Source organism: Zonotrichia leucophrys, chromosome 2 (assembly GCF_028769735.1).
Source record: "Zonotrichia leucophrys gambelii isolate GWCS_2022_RI chromosome 2, RI_Zleu_2.0, whole genome shotgun sequence".
NCBI classification, from domain to species: Eukaryota; Metazoa; Chordata; class Aves; order Passeriformes; family Passerellidae; genus Zonotrichia; species Zonotrichia leucophrys.
Window position 1 is genome coordinate 30,323,714 of NC_088171.1, and position 17,480 is coordinate 30,341,193.

At 40.0% G+C, this 17,480-nt stretch overlaps 1 protein-coding gene across 1 annotated transcript; it reads right to left on the minus strand.

Moving 5' to 3' along the window:
• Positions 1-13,187: 13,187 nt before the first annotated feature.
• SOSTDC1 (sclerostin domain containing 1) lies at positions 13,188-17,057 on the minus strand. The gene is made up of 2 exons (XM_064703306.1): positions 16,700-17,057; positions 13,188-14,505 (listed from the first exon to the last, which is right to left on the minus strand). Exons 1-2 carry the CDS (start codon positions 16,902-16,904, stop codon positions 14,090-14,092), a joined length of 621 nt encoding a protein of 206 aa, XP_064559376.1. The 5' UTR covers positions 16,905-17,057; the 3' UTR covers positions 13,188-14,089.
• Positions 17,058-17,480: the final 423 nt, after the last annotated feature.

Here is a 17,480-nt window from a genome sequence, read left to right on the forward strand (position 1 = left end):
GCGCAACCGCCCGCCCGCCTGTTTTATTCGCCCACGACGTCCGCGATCCAAAGAATCCAGCGCCCGCCCGCTCGCCTGCCCCCGGCGCACACCGGGCCCTACCGCTCGCCCCCCCCCGTGCTACGCGAGCCCTCGCAGGAGCTCTCCCGGGCCCCGGCAGCCCCGCGGGAACGCTCGGACCGCTGCGAGGGAGCGGCCGGGGCAGCGCGGCAGGGCCGAGGCGGGCACACAGAGCCGCTGCCCGGGCACGGCCGCCATGGGCCCTTTAAGTGCCCGGCGCGCGGGTGGCTCGGGGCGGGGCCGGCTGAGGGGCGGGGGAGCCGCGTCCCGCCCGGTCCCGGCGGGAGCAGGGTGGGGGGGCCTGTGTCAGTGGGGAGATAAACGCGGGGAAAAGCAGACGGAACCATGGGCCCTGCGTGTTCGCGAGAGCCCAAGAGGCTGGCTGGGTCTCAAGTCATCGAGTCCAGTCGTTAACCTAGCGTGGCCGTATTCACTGTTTAACTACATTTCCCAAGTATTACATCCACGCGCCTTTGGAACACTTCCAGGGATCCGGACTCTGCTACTTCCCTGGGCATCCCGTTTTAATGTCAGCCCTTTCAGTGAAGAATTTTTTCTCAATATCCAACATAAACCACCCCTGGTGCAACTTGAGGCAGTTTCCTTTTCTGTCCCTTGCTACCCGGGAGAAGAGGCCGATTCCCACCTGAGTCCGGCCTCCTTTCAAGGCAGTGTAGAGTGATGGATGGGGTCTCCCTTGAGCCTCCTCTTCTCCAGGCTAAGCAGCCCCAGCTCTCTCAGCCACTCCTCACAGGACTTGTGCTCCAGACCCTTCCCCAGCCTCTTCGCCCTTCTCCGGACTCACTCCAGCACCTCAATGTGTTTTTTGAAGTGAAGGTCCAAAACTGGACACAGCACTCTAGGTGTGGCCTAACCATTGTCAAGAATAGCAAGACTACCACACACTATTTCTGATACAAGCCAACATGCCATTGGCCTTCTTGGCTGCCTGGCTCATGTTCAGCCACTATCAACCAGCACCTGCAGGTAAAACTCAGTGGTAGTCAACTCACTGTTAGGATCTGGGATGTTCCAGCTTGTCTCGTGGTGTTACTGTAAGCAGTGATGGCTGAGACATGTTTGGAAAATTCCCAGGGCTGATATTCATTAAATGGCAGAGGAGGCACAGCCTGGTGATCGCCTTAGTGAGGTGGCAGGTGCCAGGCAAGCCAGGAAGCTGAGCCAGGGGGTGTGGGTCAAGGTCAGGGAGGCATCAGAGCAGGTGCAGACATAGGAGGCCAACAGTAAAGACTGCTTAAAAGCAGCTCCCAAAGCACAACAAGGAAAGGAGGGTTGAGAAGAGGGTTGCTTCTAGCTTTTTCATTACAGCTCTTACTAGTCGAAGGACTGTGTTTGTACTTGGCAAGTTGGACTCCTTAACTCAGTCATCCAGGCTTGAAGGCGGGGATACTCAGGGCCCTGGCCCTTGCCTCTTTGACATTATTTTTAGGAAAATTTCAATGTCTTACATGCACCAAATAAGCAAAATCTTTAGAGTCTGCAAGATTTCTTTATATCTTTGAGAAGATAGGTTATTTACAGCTTTTCAGGGTTCTCTTAGTTGTGTTAAGAGGAACCTAAGAAAATCACATACAGAGACCTTTCTGAGGAGTAAGCATGAAAGTTTATGTGCCAGCTGGGCTGCTTTGCAATGCCTACAGTGGACTGGAGTAAAATGATCATAAGGGCTTGCAGAGGCATCAAAAGTAGGAGCCATACAATAGGAGTGCAGTGATCCCTCCTAGCAAAGGCAGGACTCCACAGGTACTCTTGATACTTGTCATAGCAGGAAAGTCATGCACAGCACAGGCACTTTGCATGCTGAGGTGTCAAGCTTTTGGAGTGGAGACTTTTCACCAGTGAAGGAATTAGCTAGAAGTTGAACTGCCTTCCTCCCAATGAGTGCTGGTCTCATTGTCTTCAGGACAGTTTAGCATGTGGGATTTTTTTTAAATCCATTGGTTCAGCAACTATGTTCTTTTTTAGCAGGTCTTTTGTTTTCTTTTTTTGGAAAGCATTTCACTACCTGACTGATGACATATATTTGTCTGTTGTCTCTTGATGACATATATTTGTTGTCTCTTTTACGACTTCCAAGTTTGCACCATAAGTCAGCATCACTTCATTGTTATTAGATGCCCAAAATTAATTTTTCTTCTTAAGCTTGGCACCTCTCAATATCCACGATGATCTTAGATTCTGATTTTTTTTTTTTGCAGCAGTTCTATACAAATGTGTTCATGGAAGCTTATTCTGCAGCATTCCCATTTTTCCAATTTTTTTTGGTGTAACATATTCTGAATTCTTGCCTCAGGTCTTCATGCATTCATTCATAAAAACCACACCTCTTGTTTGACTTTCTGTAAGGAACAAAATAAGTTCTTTTTAGTTCCATGGCTTTTCCCCTTCCTTCTTGACACTGTGGTTTTGTATGTCATCACCTATACCCACAATCTGTTGTGCCCAGTACCTTCTTTCTTGTCCAGCCAATGTTTCCCCACTTCATCTCATTCATTAATATTAATTTCTGCGAAGGAACATATGCCAATTTGGTTGTGTTCTTGCTCTGAAGTCCATTTCCCTTACTATGCTAGGGGTATTACGCTTGATCAATCCAGAATAAATTATATTTGATGGGTGGACTTTAGTGCATGCAGACTTCAGTGTCATCAAATCTGTTGTATATTGTGGTGAGATTTTACAATCCAGCCAAAAAGCACTTTGAAGCTGCTTTTGGCTGCACTTGAACATGAAATGTTTCTGAAGTTGTCATGCTTTCCACAGTCCCTGTGGAGTCAAAAGGTTCTTGACTTGTGTTGATAGCCCCTGGTAATTTCTCCAGAAGCCCATCAGATTCTTGGCATCTTGATTATACTGAACTTGCTACTGCTATTTCTCCTCTTTTTTTCTGTTTTCTTAGACAATGATGTGGAAGGAAGAGCATATTTAACATTCTTATATATTTATATTATGTTTTACCATGAATTAAGAAAACCGGGATTTGGGGGTTTACATTTTTTTAATATTCATTTGTTATTAACATGCAGTGAAGCACTTTGTGAATGCAGCAACACTTTGTGCATACATAATTTATCTTCAGTTCCATTCTATTATACATTTTGTATTTAATCAATGTAATATTTTAGTTGCTGTGCATATATATGCATGCTCATACATAAACATTGGAAGTGGGTAAAATGTAAATTCACACATATTGGAAGAACAATTTTGCACAGTTTTTTTCTGGATAAAAAGGGATAGAGGCAGCATTTACCTCAAAGCAAGTAAAGAGCAGGCTAATCAATCATTTCTGTGCAGGGGTATAACATCTGAAACCACAGTTGTAGTTTGCAATTATGCAGTAAATATGCCAATCATATCTTTTGAAAAGAAAAGTGGGCTTTTTTCCTTTTTTTTTTATTGGAGAATGAAGGTATGTACAAATTGGAATCAAATTACAATAGTGAAATGCACCTGACAATTTGACTTCTGGGAGAAAAAAATCATCTGTTTCTATGACTGAAACTCATAATAGGGTTTTTAGAGAACATTAAGTTATGGGAGTGGTAGATATCATTCCGAAAGGCTTTTGTGGAAAAAATAGTGAAAGAATAAAATTTCTTGATTTGAAATTGCTGTTGAGTCATCTGTAGATGGGGTATAGCTGAGAAATTGTCCTTTTTTCAAAACTCTTGAACCATTTTATTTTTAATGCAGGTGAAATAAGAATAATTTGCCCGTTCCTGACAAGCTGCAAAGTTCACTAGCATTTTAAAGGGAAATGCATGCAATTGAAGAATATTTTGCAAGTTAAAGTAAATTGTAAAAGCAAAATTACAAAACCCCATAATATACTGAGGAGGTGCAGGATCTTTTCTAAAAGACAGCATAAAGATAAAATATTACAAATCTGAGAGCTCTTCTTGAAGCTAACATAGTATCTGCAGCCTTCTGAGCAGTTGTGCAGGCTTTTAACCAGAACCTTGTGTTTGCAGGATTGTATTTCACTAATTTTATCCAGATATATACATTTTTACTTCAGTGGTGGCAAGCCATAAAATGAACATCCAGAGCTGTAAGGAAGGAAGTGGGATGCCAGTTCTCTTTAGACAGGTTTTGTGTTCAAGTAGGACAGCAATCTTGGCTCTCCTGAAACCACCAATAACTGTCTCAAATCCTAGAAGTCACTGTTTACAGAAACTGACACAGGTTCCTTGCCTATCTAAAGAGATTAGGAAGCCCCTCAAAGGATAGAATTTCAGTTTTTATCTTGCATGTCCGTTGCTGTTTGTAGCACTTTGCACAAGATCACCAAGTCTTAGGCTTCATAAAAAGCATGCTTATTTTTTTCCAGATATTTTATTTCAGTTCTGACTGATCACTAGAAAAAATAATCATGTTATTTTATGCTCTTCACAATTTTCTAGCTATTGCCTGAGTCTGAGGGCTGATCAGCCATCCACGTGTTCCTTTAAGACTGACTTACATCTTCACTATTTCAGTCTTTGTTGCGCAGCAGCTGCCTTGAAGTGTTTGCTCTGTGGTGACAGTGGTTTCCAAGCCAATATAGTGTCATAAGGAACACAGAGCTTGAGGCAGTATAATAGATGGGGCAATGTTGAAAAGGGCAAAAATATTTTCTTTCCAAAGTATATTTAGCACCTTTAGGGAAATCTTATCTTATTTCACATTAGCATATATTTATAGTTGTATTTTTACAAATATGACTTTTAAGGGTTATTTCTTGGTCTGAGATTTTTTTGATGAAAGAAAGGGTAATTTCTTGGTCTGAGATTCTTTGATGAAAGATGCTATAGATGTGTGGAATACTTAGATAAAGTGTTGTGCTATTGATTTGCTCCTATTGGTATGTGGAACTGAGATCAAACCAGCATGTATAGCAAGGGAGTTACACACATGCATAACTTAAATTATGTGAATGTTGACTATCAAATATCAAAGACTGCTTACATGCCTTATATACAGTGTGTGTAGAGCCACTTATAGATCAGATCCCTAAGGGGAATTCTGTGTGCTATTTCCTTCATAGGCAATTCTGCAAAATATATTTTTTTACTAGTTGAAGTGTAAATAGAGAATATTAATGCTAGAAATGTAAAGGAAATGTGGCCTTTGAATACAAAGGAGTGTCTTCATGCTTGCATGTCATTGTAGGTATGTTGAAAAACATGCATTGCATTTCACCTGTTGTGTCCTGTGTGCTTTACATATGTAAACCCATTTGACATTGTTTTACATGGTTTTGATAGCTAAATTTCTTCTATGAATACTTGAGGCATAGAGGAAGCATCTTGCTTGTGTGCTGTGCAAGTGCTAGAAAAAAAATTGACACACATTGATTTTGATGTTGGCATGCATTTTAAAACTTCACCCTAAAATGTTATATTTCCCCTGAAGTGTTTATCCATTCTCTATCTGATAGTCATCTAGGCCTCTGGGATGAGGAAGGTTATTTCAGGAGCTGATTAGTATTTTGTGTACACAAAGTAAAGGAATTTAAAGATAAGAGAATTACCCTAGTATGTAATCCAATAATTCATGAGAGTGAAATTCCCTGACTCCAGGAGAATTTTTGAAATTCAGAAATGTTAAACACTTGAAAAAAGACTGCTACTGCTTTGGGGAGTGCCTAGGCAGGTAGGCAATGAGATGGAAGTCTTGTAGTTTTTCATTAGAAATGGCTGACTAGTCTTAGACACTTGGCTCTGGAAGGGGCTTTGTAGACTGTAGGTGTGTTGGTCACATGCTCAGTAGTGCCAGGCTTGGGTGGGCCTATCTCAGCTTTAACATCACCCTGTGGTGTGCTGTGTGTAGGAACTGTAGTTTAGGGTCTTTGGCTGTCACAGTGCCCTGGATGGCGACACTGATGAAGACATGCAAGCTGGGGGATGGAAATCGCTGTGGCTGTTTTCCTCTGTCACTGGGACATAAGAGCCACACCAGCCATGAGGATAGTGCCCTATCATGTCAGTAAAAAGGAAAATGTTTTTTTTTGACTGATGTCCAGTCATGACTAAAGAAACAGTTACCTCTGAGTTACCTCTGAGGAAAGACTGATGGTAGTTTCCTTTCCCCAAGATGATTCAAAGCAGACATAGTTTATGAACTGGTTAAGTGGTGTTGAGCCACAGATGTCAAGATGCCAATGATATAGAATGATGTAATCAAACATTAGAAAATATATAAGAGTTGAAGTTAGATTTGGAATAAAGTTAGGATTTTCATGGCTCTGAATCTTTGTTTTAATTTTCATATGTGTATATTATCATGCTGTATTTTATTCTTTACCATCTTCTGCATTATTTCCATGGAATGTTTGTGAAGGAATATTAAACAATTCACCAAACTTCAAGTGATTGAGACAATCAAATAACACCAAGGAAAATTTGCAGATTTGTTATGTATAGGTATACAAGTTTTACTGTTTATTGCTGCACTGAAAGCATTGTTTCTGCATCCTTTGTCATGTTAATAATGGTCTTTACTTTAAGAATACCAGGAATATTATTCATTGGCCCCATGTCTAAGAAATATAGGTGAAATCAGTTTGCCAGGGTTCATATAGGAGGGATTCTGTTCATGTCAGTTTTTACTCAGTAAATGAAGACTGGTTCTGACTACTCCACTGGTTACTGAAGTTGCAGCAGACAAGGCAAGGTACAATCCAACTTGAAAACTGGACTTAGTCTTCATTGCCTCTTTATATGGTATACGTTAGATAAAACAATCATATGCAAGTAGTCCTTTTTCTCCTCTTCTTTTGATTTTTTTAGTGCTGCTTTCTACCCCTTTTGGTAGTTGGTAAAGGGATGTGCCTTAAAATGCAGTCTGTCTTGTGGTAAGATTTGTGAATCTTTCTTCTCTTTCCAAACAGTTGCTTTATGGTGAACAAAACATGCAGGATGGTAGTCCCTAAAAACAGTAATTTTGTCCTAGTCCTTTACCTTATCCTTTGCTGACTTTTGCAGTTCTAACATCAAAATGTCAGATTGGAAAGGGTCAGTCCTTTGATCCTGTTCAATTTTTAGAAAGATCAAGGTTACAGATTTTTTCCAGCTACAGAAATGTGGCTACCTGTTGTCCAACAATTTATATAGACTCAGCTTGTTTAGGATACACTGCTGAGCAACCATCAAAGGTTAACTATTTTCCAGCATACCAATCTAACTGGATGCAAACCAACCACTTGATGAAAAATGCTCTGTATCCTGCTACTGTTTTTCTGAGTACTGCAGTCCATCTAATTTTATTTTAAAAATTCTTCCTGGAACTTACCTGTGCCAATACTGTTGTGTTTTTTCATATTTTGTTTTCTTTGGTACTGAATGCTTCAGAAAATGGATTAAGTAAAACATCCTTCTGTGCATGTGTGTGTGTGTGTGGTGTGTGTATGAAAAGGAATTGTGGGACAAGTAACGTAAATATTGTAAAGAAACGAGCCTGGTCATTGAAACACCACGGGAAAGAGGATTTGATTTTGCTAGAGCCAGAAGTTTCAAAGGGAAGGGCAGAAATTAACAGATTTGCAAGGCACTGCAGTATTTGAGATAAGACTACCACACAGTACTTGTTCTTAAGATTCAGACAGTGGTTTGAATGGCGTGTCTAATGTGGGCTTTTACAAAGACCTATGCCAAGAAGTATTAAATTAAGCAAATTAAAATGGAAATCCTTAATATTTACCTTATTCTGGGCAAAAGATGTTGCAGACATTTTCTTCTGGGAGAGATGACAAGATTCATAACTGATTTCAAAAAGATGAAAACAAAATATGGGGACAGTAGTTGCATAACACCTAGAAGAGGTTTTATGTATAACTCACTAGTGTATTCTTGATGGTCTTGTTTACAAAGTCAGATTGCTGTAACTTTATACGTGTATACGATATTTGATATATTTTATGTAGGTGGTAAGCAAGATTTTGAGCCAAATTCTTCAACAAGAAGTCCAGATGTGTGGCAGACTGATAGCTTTCTAAGAAACCTGTGCATGAATCTTGTCAGCTTAGGCAGTATTCATTCTCCTCAGAAACAGGAGGCTGTGGTCACTCACCATCAGAAGATATGAACAGTGCAGTGGAATGTGCATTTCTGTGAAGATGGCAGATTCCAAAGTCTCCCTGGTTCAGTGTGGAACAGGACAGACACACGGTGCTGTGCATTCTTCCCTTTGCTTGGGAAGTGAAGACACAGAGACAGTCAGACATGGTTTTCTGCCATGTGTATTGAGACTTGATAGTCTGCTACATCGCAGGGGTAGCAATGTTCATGGACTAGTGGGCTTGGCAATCTGAAGATGGAGCAAGTCTTCTGAAGTCTCATGAAAAGTTGTGAGGACAGAAGAAAATGAAGAACACACATATGCAGTCCTCCACCTGCCATTTTGTTCCTTTATTTTGATCCATCTTCTCTTCTTTCTCCTCTACTAGACATACCAGGTTCAGGCATTTTAATATCTGAAAACAGATGCCGTGCAGTGAGTGATGCAACCAGTTCCCAGGTTCTATAAGGTGTTCTGTCTAGTGTCCAAAAAATTGCAATAAAGATGCACAAAAGCAAAATTTCAGCAGGCATTTCAATGAAGACAATAAAAATACAACAAAAGCAAGTGTTCCTTGCTAAAGCCAAAATTTTTGCAGCTTTGCATTTTAGAAACATTCAGGCTCTGTTCTCCATCCCAAATTAATGGCCATAGGGAATCTAAAAAGGCTTTCTCAAACCCATTTACTTATCCCAAAGTAAATGAATAAATAAATAAGCAAATAAATATAATAATCTAACAAGCCACAGATGCTTAAACTTGCTTCAGCTGCAATTCAGAAAAATTCTTTGTGCTGCAGAGTGTTTCTGCATAGTCACTCCATTTCTCAGTGGCTGTTCTTGTGGTAGGGCTAGACAAGTACTTTTCTCCTTAGGCCCTCTCTCAATTCTCCACTGTTTTATGTAAAAGAGTTTTAATGACTGTGCCTGGATAGCTCTTCTTTATCCAGCCAGACACCAGACTTCACAGAATAGTTCATGCTTTTGTTAAGTTGCTTTACAGCTTCTTCTCTAAGTCACTTCTCACTGGGCCTAACAAAACAAATTAAATGTGGAACTCCTAAGCCAAGTCAGCATTGCTTTTCCTCCCAGTAGTCAAAATTAAAAAATAATGCATCCAGATAGTCTAAAAAGAGATTTTAAATATTTATGTATCAAAAAGTAAGTGTGCTGTAGTAATGTAATTCAGAACAGCTAAGAATTTAAACAATGGGACAATTATACATCATTGTACAACTACTAAAATAGAGCAGGGGACAAGTAAAGAAAGTGTTCAAAACATTTTTTTGTGATTTAGTATTTTTTACTTAAGCAGGTGGTAGTAAAAATCACTTTTTGACATGAATTGCCATTGCAGTTTAGTAAACAAAACTATATTATCATTTCAGGGGATTTTAAATTAGGCCTCTTTTCTGATAGCTGAATTATTTTATTTTATTTCATTTTCCATTGCATTCAAGAAGTACCATATTCCACAAGCATCCCTATAAAGAAGTTGTCCAGATTTTAATTTCCATTAAGACATCCTCTTTCTTTGTGGTTGTAAAGAAGCATTAAGAAGATCTGAACTTCAGATAATGTAACATCACCTCTTTTCACTTTTCACGTCAAACCAAAGGGAGGTAAGAAAATGAAAACTCCCAAAATGGAGTTACAGTCCAGTGTTTCTAAAGATTTCTCTCAGCAATCAGTAGAGACTATTTATTTTCATGGCATGTTGTTCAATAAGCCTTAATTAAAAATTAAGAGTATTTTCTTGTCATGGAACTGCTGAGTAAGGTAGATGTTTGAATATTAACTCAGTGGTAGGCAATACTCTTGCAAATCACACTTTCCTAGTGTGTCAGTCCACATAACTCACAGAAGGAGTGAGCTGAAGGGCTGGATGTCTTTCAGAAAGATGCATGGGCAGGCTTTTTGTTGTGGGGGCGACATTCTGGCAAAATTAGCAAATCCAGTGACAGAATGTCTGCTTAGCTCATAAATCTCTAGAGAATTTTCAGGTTTAGCCTGGAGTGATGTTTATATGTATGTCAATGAACTTAAAATCAAAGCCCCTTGCCTGGCCTCCGGGAAAGGAAATGCATCATGAGAATAGGATACCTTCCAACTCTAAAGATTCCTTATAATTTTCAACTGAACACCTCCAGGTTAATACTGTAGCAACAAGACTCTCACAGTGGAATGTATTGAACAGTCCTTTCTTGATTAATGTTGTACCTCTTCAGGAAGGATATAAAGGTCAAGGTTAGAAGGACTAAAGTGATTTACTAGCAGAAATCTGTTAGGTATTTTGAAGGCTGTTATTCAAATGTCTGCTTTATTTCCAAACAAATGACTGAGCTTGGATTGGGTGATTTTGATTCCAAGGCTGTTGGAAAGGCGAGAGCAGCAGATTTGTTACTATTATTAAATAACTGAATAAATAAACTAGTTAAGGGCCTTTCTAGTCTAGATTGCAAATGTCAGGCCCTTAGACTTCCACAGTTGATAAATGTCTTAATGGCACATTCTATCTACCACTGCCTCTAAGAAGTGTGCCTCTGAGTGCCTCCATGCTATCAAAACAATCAGCATCTGGCTAAGTTTATTTCTAGTAATGTCTAAGGAAAATTGATTTCCACTCATTATAAAACAATTTACCCCTTAGCTGGGAGCAGATTTCATCAACTCAAAAATAATGAAATAGTGATGGCAGATTAACAGATTATTTTTAATTTATTCACTTTTAGTTTTCTAAAGAAGCAAATATGAGAAATTATAAAATTATTAGGTTCTTTTTTAGATGTTTGAATGCTTTTTAAGAAAGCATGTGGAATTCTGATCTGCCTATATGATTGAACATCACTGAGAAAGTCAACTTCTATATAATTTTAGTGCAATAAATCTAGACTATTTATAGTCTTATGTATGAAAAAAATTATCTAATCTGCCTCTACATTGTACTTTTTCAAAACATTTACATACTTCTTGTATTTGTTTGACTTAATACTTTAGGTGAAAATTTTAACATGCTTTCTTTCCTTTTTAACTGAGAAGCAAACTTGAGATGTATCATGTCTAAAATTATTTCAGTTTAAGAAATACTGTTCCACTGAGTCTTTGAGAAACTTTGGCCACTGACCTCCCCAAGAGCAGTGGCCCATATCCTGCCCACTGCAACTTTACCTGTTAGAGATTCTCCACAAGAAACCAGTTAGATGTACTTGTGTAATGCCTTTTGTCTGGATTCTTGGATAGACCCCTGTGGGTTCACATGTAACAGGATGAAATAGAAGGCAGACTGCATAGGCCACATTGAAGCTGCATCACATATTAACATTATTCCTTCAGAAAATTCTACATTAACGTATTTCTATGCTGCTTTCCTGCAGATCTCTCCTACAAAAGGCCACTCAAGGCCAAAGAGGAGACCTTTGCTAACTCAAGTGGCACATCAAAATTAAATTGCTGCTGATGGACACAGCTCCTGCTGGCTTCCCTCATGTTCCCTCAAATATGCCAGACTTAGAAATGGGCCCCATGGTCTTTCTATAGCATGTGTAGCCAAATTTCATAAAGTCATCTTAGCAGAAGTGTGCAAGATTATTCCCTTTTGGGTAGTTCTGCAAAAAAGGACAATCTAGAAGTTATTATCCTATTTCTAAATGTAAACTGATATTAAACATGTATTTTGTTCCTACAGACCACTTTCATTGCCTGAAGAAGAATTATGAGCAAGATATACAGTTTTTTACCCTTCTTATTTCTGGAAGTTAAACACAGAACAGGTAGAACAGCTTTACTGATTTTTAGTGACTGTTGGCATAAAAATTGGTTATATTTCAATCCATTATCTCAATATTTTTTGTTTTATCATCTTGAATAAGTAGCTGGATAGCAATTTAAAAATAGATAGATGTTTGGCATTTGGAAAAAAATTTCTGTCATGTAATGATTGAATGAGACTATAATGTCTGTTAAAATAATAAAAAATCTTTAAGTCTGCTGAGCTGATATGCCTAGCAGCAATGTCATTTCAGTTCTCTCCCTGCTAACTCCTTTATTCATCATCTCTCCTTTTATGCTTAAAAGAAGGACCTTTAAGATCAGAGAATTTAAGTATAAATGGTCTCTGGTCTCATAATTTTGATATTTTCACAGTCAAAATTGAATTTGGACCAACTACTTCATTAATGCCATGGGGGTTTTTGACTGTTACTACCATGTGAATCACTTAAAATTGAATAAAAAAGTGTATCTCTCTTTTACATATGCCAAATTTAATGTGAATTCTTGAAAGTAACTTTGAGGAAAAATCATTACATTTAGTCAATAAAAATTAGGATTCAGTAAGTCAAGTCAGGCAGCAGCAGTGGTTTTCAAACAGTTCTACATTAATGACCAAGATCTCTGCCAAGAACTTCATGATGAATCTTTTGGAATTAAAATGCAAAATAGGATGAGATAAAGAGAAGGTTAAAGAGAACTTGGGGGAGACCTTATCAGGTAAGATTTTTCATTACTCTCCTCTTGTGTAATTTTTACTTTGGGTGCAAATGGATTGTAAAAGTTAATGATTTAAGAACAGCAGAATCCCATTATGAAATCCTGCTCAGTGTTTAAATACAGCTTGAAAGATTAAGAACAGGTGATTCATGCACTATGTGTTGACAAGTAGATTAATTACTAGTTTTCTGATACATTCTATAAGAATTTGTGAATAAAAGTGCAGGACTCTATTGGTTCTATAGAAAAAATGAAACCATATGTAATTTGTACCATTATACTGACTTGATCATTACTAATGAAAAGAAAAAAAAAAGTGGTGTCTCACTAGCTTGTAAAATTTCTCAAATACACACTTCTTCTGAAATCTAGAGCTTGAAAATTGTTAAATAAGAACCTGACTTGGGCCATTAATAAACACTATCTGTTCAATGGTCATATAAGATTTTTACATTGAGAAAGATTGTTTCAATGCTAAATTTTATGGATAGACTTTTAAAATCAAACAATATTCTCCCTTTTTTTAAGTGTTGTTACTGGTTGAAATGTGTGCATTTTTATAGAGAGAGCCAGACAATACCATTTTTAGCAGTGTTTATTTTTGTAAAAAAAAAAAAGAAACCAATGAATTTGAAAAGAAGTCATATCTGTCTTTTGATTGCACACTTTTTAAACAAAAATAATACAAGATGAAGAATGAAAAATACAGGTTTTATGTTGCCATGTCAAAATAACACCTAAGTCTATGAATGTTCAAAATTAAAATATATATACCTAAATGCTAAAATGTCTATTTTACATTATCTACAAAATGTATGTTCTAATTCAGCCCCAAATCATAGGAAAATACTTTGATACATATGAAAAGCTATAAACATAAGGAAATTTTGAAGGGAAATACACATAAAAGCTCATTAAATAATTACAACAACAAATAAATAGTTTGTTCAGCTTTACTTTTTGATTGCTGCCATGCATATTTTAATTTTTGGTATACTGAGATAAGAGAAAGGTGAGCATGCAAAGCACTTTTTTTAGAATTAATCTGAAAGCAGATACACGGTGTTGTATTTTAAGCTGTTGTCAGAAGGTCATAAAACATGATATAAAAGGCAATAGATGTGATAAATGTTCTCAGGAAAACACACAACAAAGCATCATTTTGCAAAATTGACTTCAGTGAATACTCTTGACAAATTTTCTTTTCTTCCATGGCTGGAGAAATTGTAAAAGTTTATAGTGTGGTTTTGGAAGGCTTGTATTATTCCCCATCTTGAGCATTTGGAAAATCACCCAAAAAGTCCATATGCTGAGAATGCCCCTTTTGATTTTGGTCAAAGCAATAAGCATGTAGTGTCAACTGAGAACACAGCAATGGCAGACTTGTCTTTAAGCAGTCAGAATGGTAAAGCAAATGGTTACAGGTGAGTTCAATTTTGGCACAAGGAGAGGGAGATGAGAGAGCAGGAGATGTGTGACTTCTAACTTGTACTATGCTTGCTGGATTTACTGGCTCTTTTCCTTTCTTTGTGGTGCTGGATGGGTTTTGCTTGAGAGGTCCCCTCGAAGTTGTGGCTGGACTCATTGTGCTGCCTGGTGTATCGCTTGCACTTGCAGGCCGTGACCACAGTTATTTTGTAGGTTCTTATACTTCCATCCTGGCACTGCAGCTGGATCCTCTGAGTGCGAGTTTTGTCGTTTACACATCGCCACTCCTGCGAGCTCCTCCTGCTCCAGTACTTGGTTCCGTAGCCTCCTCCAATCCAGTTGGGCAGCAGTGGCAGAGGGAGGCATTCTCCAGCACACACCAGTTCTTTCAGGGGGTTAATGCTGGTGCACTGGCCGTCTGAGATGTACTTGGTGGATCTCAGCTCCCGACACCCAACCTGAACGCGATCTGCGGAATGCACAGAACAAGAAACACTGAGATCAGAATGGAGTGATTTCCTTAGCCAGTCATTTTCACATTAACTAGGTATGTTTTACAGAAGTTAAAGCAAGCTGTAATCTTTACAGGACATCTCTTTACTGCTGTGTCCCCCAACACAAGGGCCTCAAGTGCTGATGGTATCTCTGGATAATACCACAGCATAAAGAAATCCTAATGACATGCACTCCAGCAGTTGTGGTAGAAGAGGCAATTTTATTCTCTGTACTTCTTCTCAGGGACATACCTTTTAGAAGAGAAAAAATGCCCCAAGGGAAGAAATGTTTCCTGCTCGTTCTCAGTCTAGGGAATCTGCTCTGTGATGTTTACAACAATTATGTTGGATCATTAGCAAGGGGGAAAACACTGCTTTGGAAACAGTTGAAATGCTTTTAAATTAATTTCAAACAGTGTGTTTCTTCTTGTTCCATTGTTACAGTGGACTGAACTCTCCCATGAACTCTGCGGCTCTGAGCAGACACTGCAGAAGTGGTAACAGCTGAAGTTAGCACAGAATGGGGTTCTGCCTATGAAGTTTGAATGATTAGCAGTAACAGTTTCAGAGGGGTGCTTTTGCCCTCAAGAGAACACCATCTTTGTAACTGTAGTAGTCTGTATATTATATGTAACATAGAGGATCCTGCAAATTCTCTCAGGCAGCTGACAGAGCCAACATGCAGAGCTTCTCACACAGGCATGTTTGTACCCGTCTCTGTGTGCGGCTCTGCACCCTGCAATAAACACAACTGTTTATTTCAGTAATTATACTTTGAAATAAACGCCCACAGTGTGCTTAATTTTAATAAGCAATCTTTACTGTCTGTGCTCTCCCTCTTTCCGAAGGACAATTACGGCACCGATTCTACACACAATGCAATTAACTAACGCTTTTAAAATAGAAGTAATTACTAGAAACATTTCAGAATGAATCATAAAAGGCTTTGAAGGTGCATCTACATATCACAGCTACAGGCTGCTTCTGTTTCTACTTGGATTTTTGGAAGCAAGTTCTAAACTGAGGCACTGCATTAAGATTGCTTCACCTTGTCCTCTGTGTCTCAGGGTGGGCAGGAAGAGGGGACTGTAAATCTGCAGGCTGATCCCAGGGAATATTGACAGGGCTGCTCTACCTCCTGCTTTGCAGAAAAGATCCAAGCTTGCCTTCCTGCAGCTGCACTCAGGAATGTACCTGGAAGCATCTGGTCACAGATCTGAGTTTGTCTTTCCTTCTGTTTTTCTGTCTTCCCCTGCTCAGCTTTTCACCAGTGACAGCTCAGTGACAATGAATACCTACTGGGCTGTCCCAGTAATCTCATAATGATGAGATGTTTCCTGTGCATTAAAACCCTCTAGCATTCATAAAAGCTGACACACCTGGCTTAGCTGAAAGGTATCGGTGTCACTTGTTGCCTTCACTTTCCAGGGATGACTCTATTTTTATCAAGTTGCTGTGAGTGGGTTGGTGTGTGTGTATGTTTCTCTATCTGGATTTCTTTCATTTTAAGGAGGTGTGCAGGGTAGGGAACAGATAAAGTCAGCAGGTTTCCACATCCCCACATATCTGACTTATATACATAAAACTCAGAAGGAAAAGATTGGATATAAAAAAGGCAAGTTAGAGCAGAGATCATAGGTAAATTACGAGCTGATTTGTTTACTTTTGCTGGAGGTGTTAAGCGGGTAAGTGCTACGGCAGGAAGTAAAACTAAACAGCTGGAACAAAATTCAGAGTTTTTTATTGCACTTGAAAAGTAGCCCAGACACCTCCCCTGCCCGCAGTGGGAGGTGAGTCAAAAAAGCGAGCGCTCTGGAAATGCCTCTCTCTCCTTTTTCTTTATCTCGCTTCCCTGCCGGATAGATGCCATAGAGCCCGGCGTTCCTGGATGAGCCTCGCTCAGGAAGTAACCTGCCCGAGCGAGCCGGTCCTACAGGACTTCCCAGCACGGGGGTGGCAGGGCGGCTGGCTCGGCGCCGCCCGGCGGGGCAGATCCCGGTCCGGCACCGGCACCAGCAGCATCTCCCGCGCCCGGCCCCGCTCCTGGAGCGCCGCGCTCGGGCCGGGACCGGGGCGCTGCCGGGGGTGCGCGGCTCCGGCCGGGGCTCGCTGCCCTGCCGGGGCCGGCCCGGGCGGGGCTGCCGCCCACGGCCGCGGTGGGATACTCACTGTTACGGTCGGATCCGGCGCTGCTGTAGTGCCTGCCTCCGTTCCTGGCTTGATTCAACGTGCTGTTGCTACTTGGGCTCGCCGCAGCGGGTTTAACGACGTGAGAATAAAGTATCTCTGTGGCATCGTTCTTGAAAGCCAAGTAGCTTCTCGTGGAGATGCAAGCCAGGAGAAAGCCGTAGAAGTGAATGGCAGGGAGAAGCATGGCTGGTTCAGGCTGTCTGACAAAGCTGGATGAAATCTTTTCCTTCTGCTCCTTCTGTGTAACTGAAATTGCTCTTGCAGGTTTCCTTTATATATTCTGAGAGGTTTGGCATTCATTCAGGTGTAAAGTTGTGGATAGCTTCAGAATGAAAACCCACAAAAGGGGTGGGGTCCCTACATGAGCTGCGAAGACCTTTCACCAATAGGAGAGAAGACTGCAGCAAAGGAGGAGTTAGATGCACTAATTGCAGGATTCCTATTTGGGGCTTTTGAGGGTATCAGAAAACTCTTAGGAACCGGCACACAGCAGCATTCAGGCTGAGACCTAGAGACTGCCGGCTCTGCCCTGCCATTCCCTGTGGTCCTGCATGCCCTGGCACTGTGGCATAATGTGACTAACAGGGTGTCAGAATGAGTCTGTCCTGCCCAGCTCATGCAAAGTTATGTACCCTCTTCTCAAACTCAGCTGAGCTTTATGTGGATGCAAATTTATAGAACTTACAGAAGACTGCTAGTTACACAAATACTGTCTGCAATATTCCAAAATTATTTTTAAAAAAATATTGTGAATAATTTA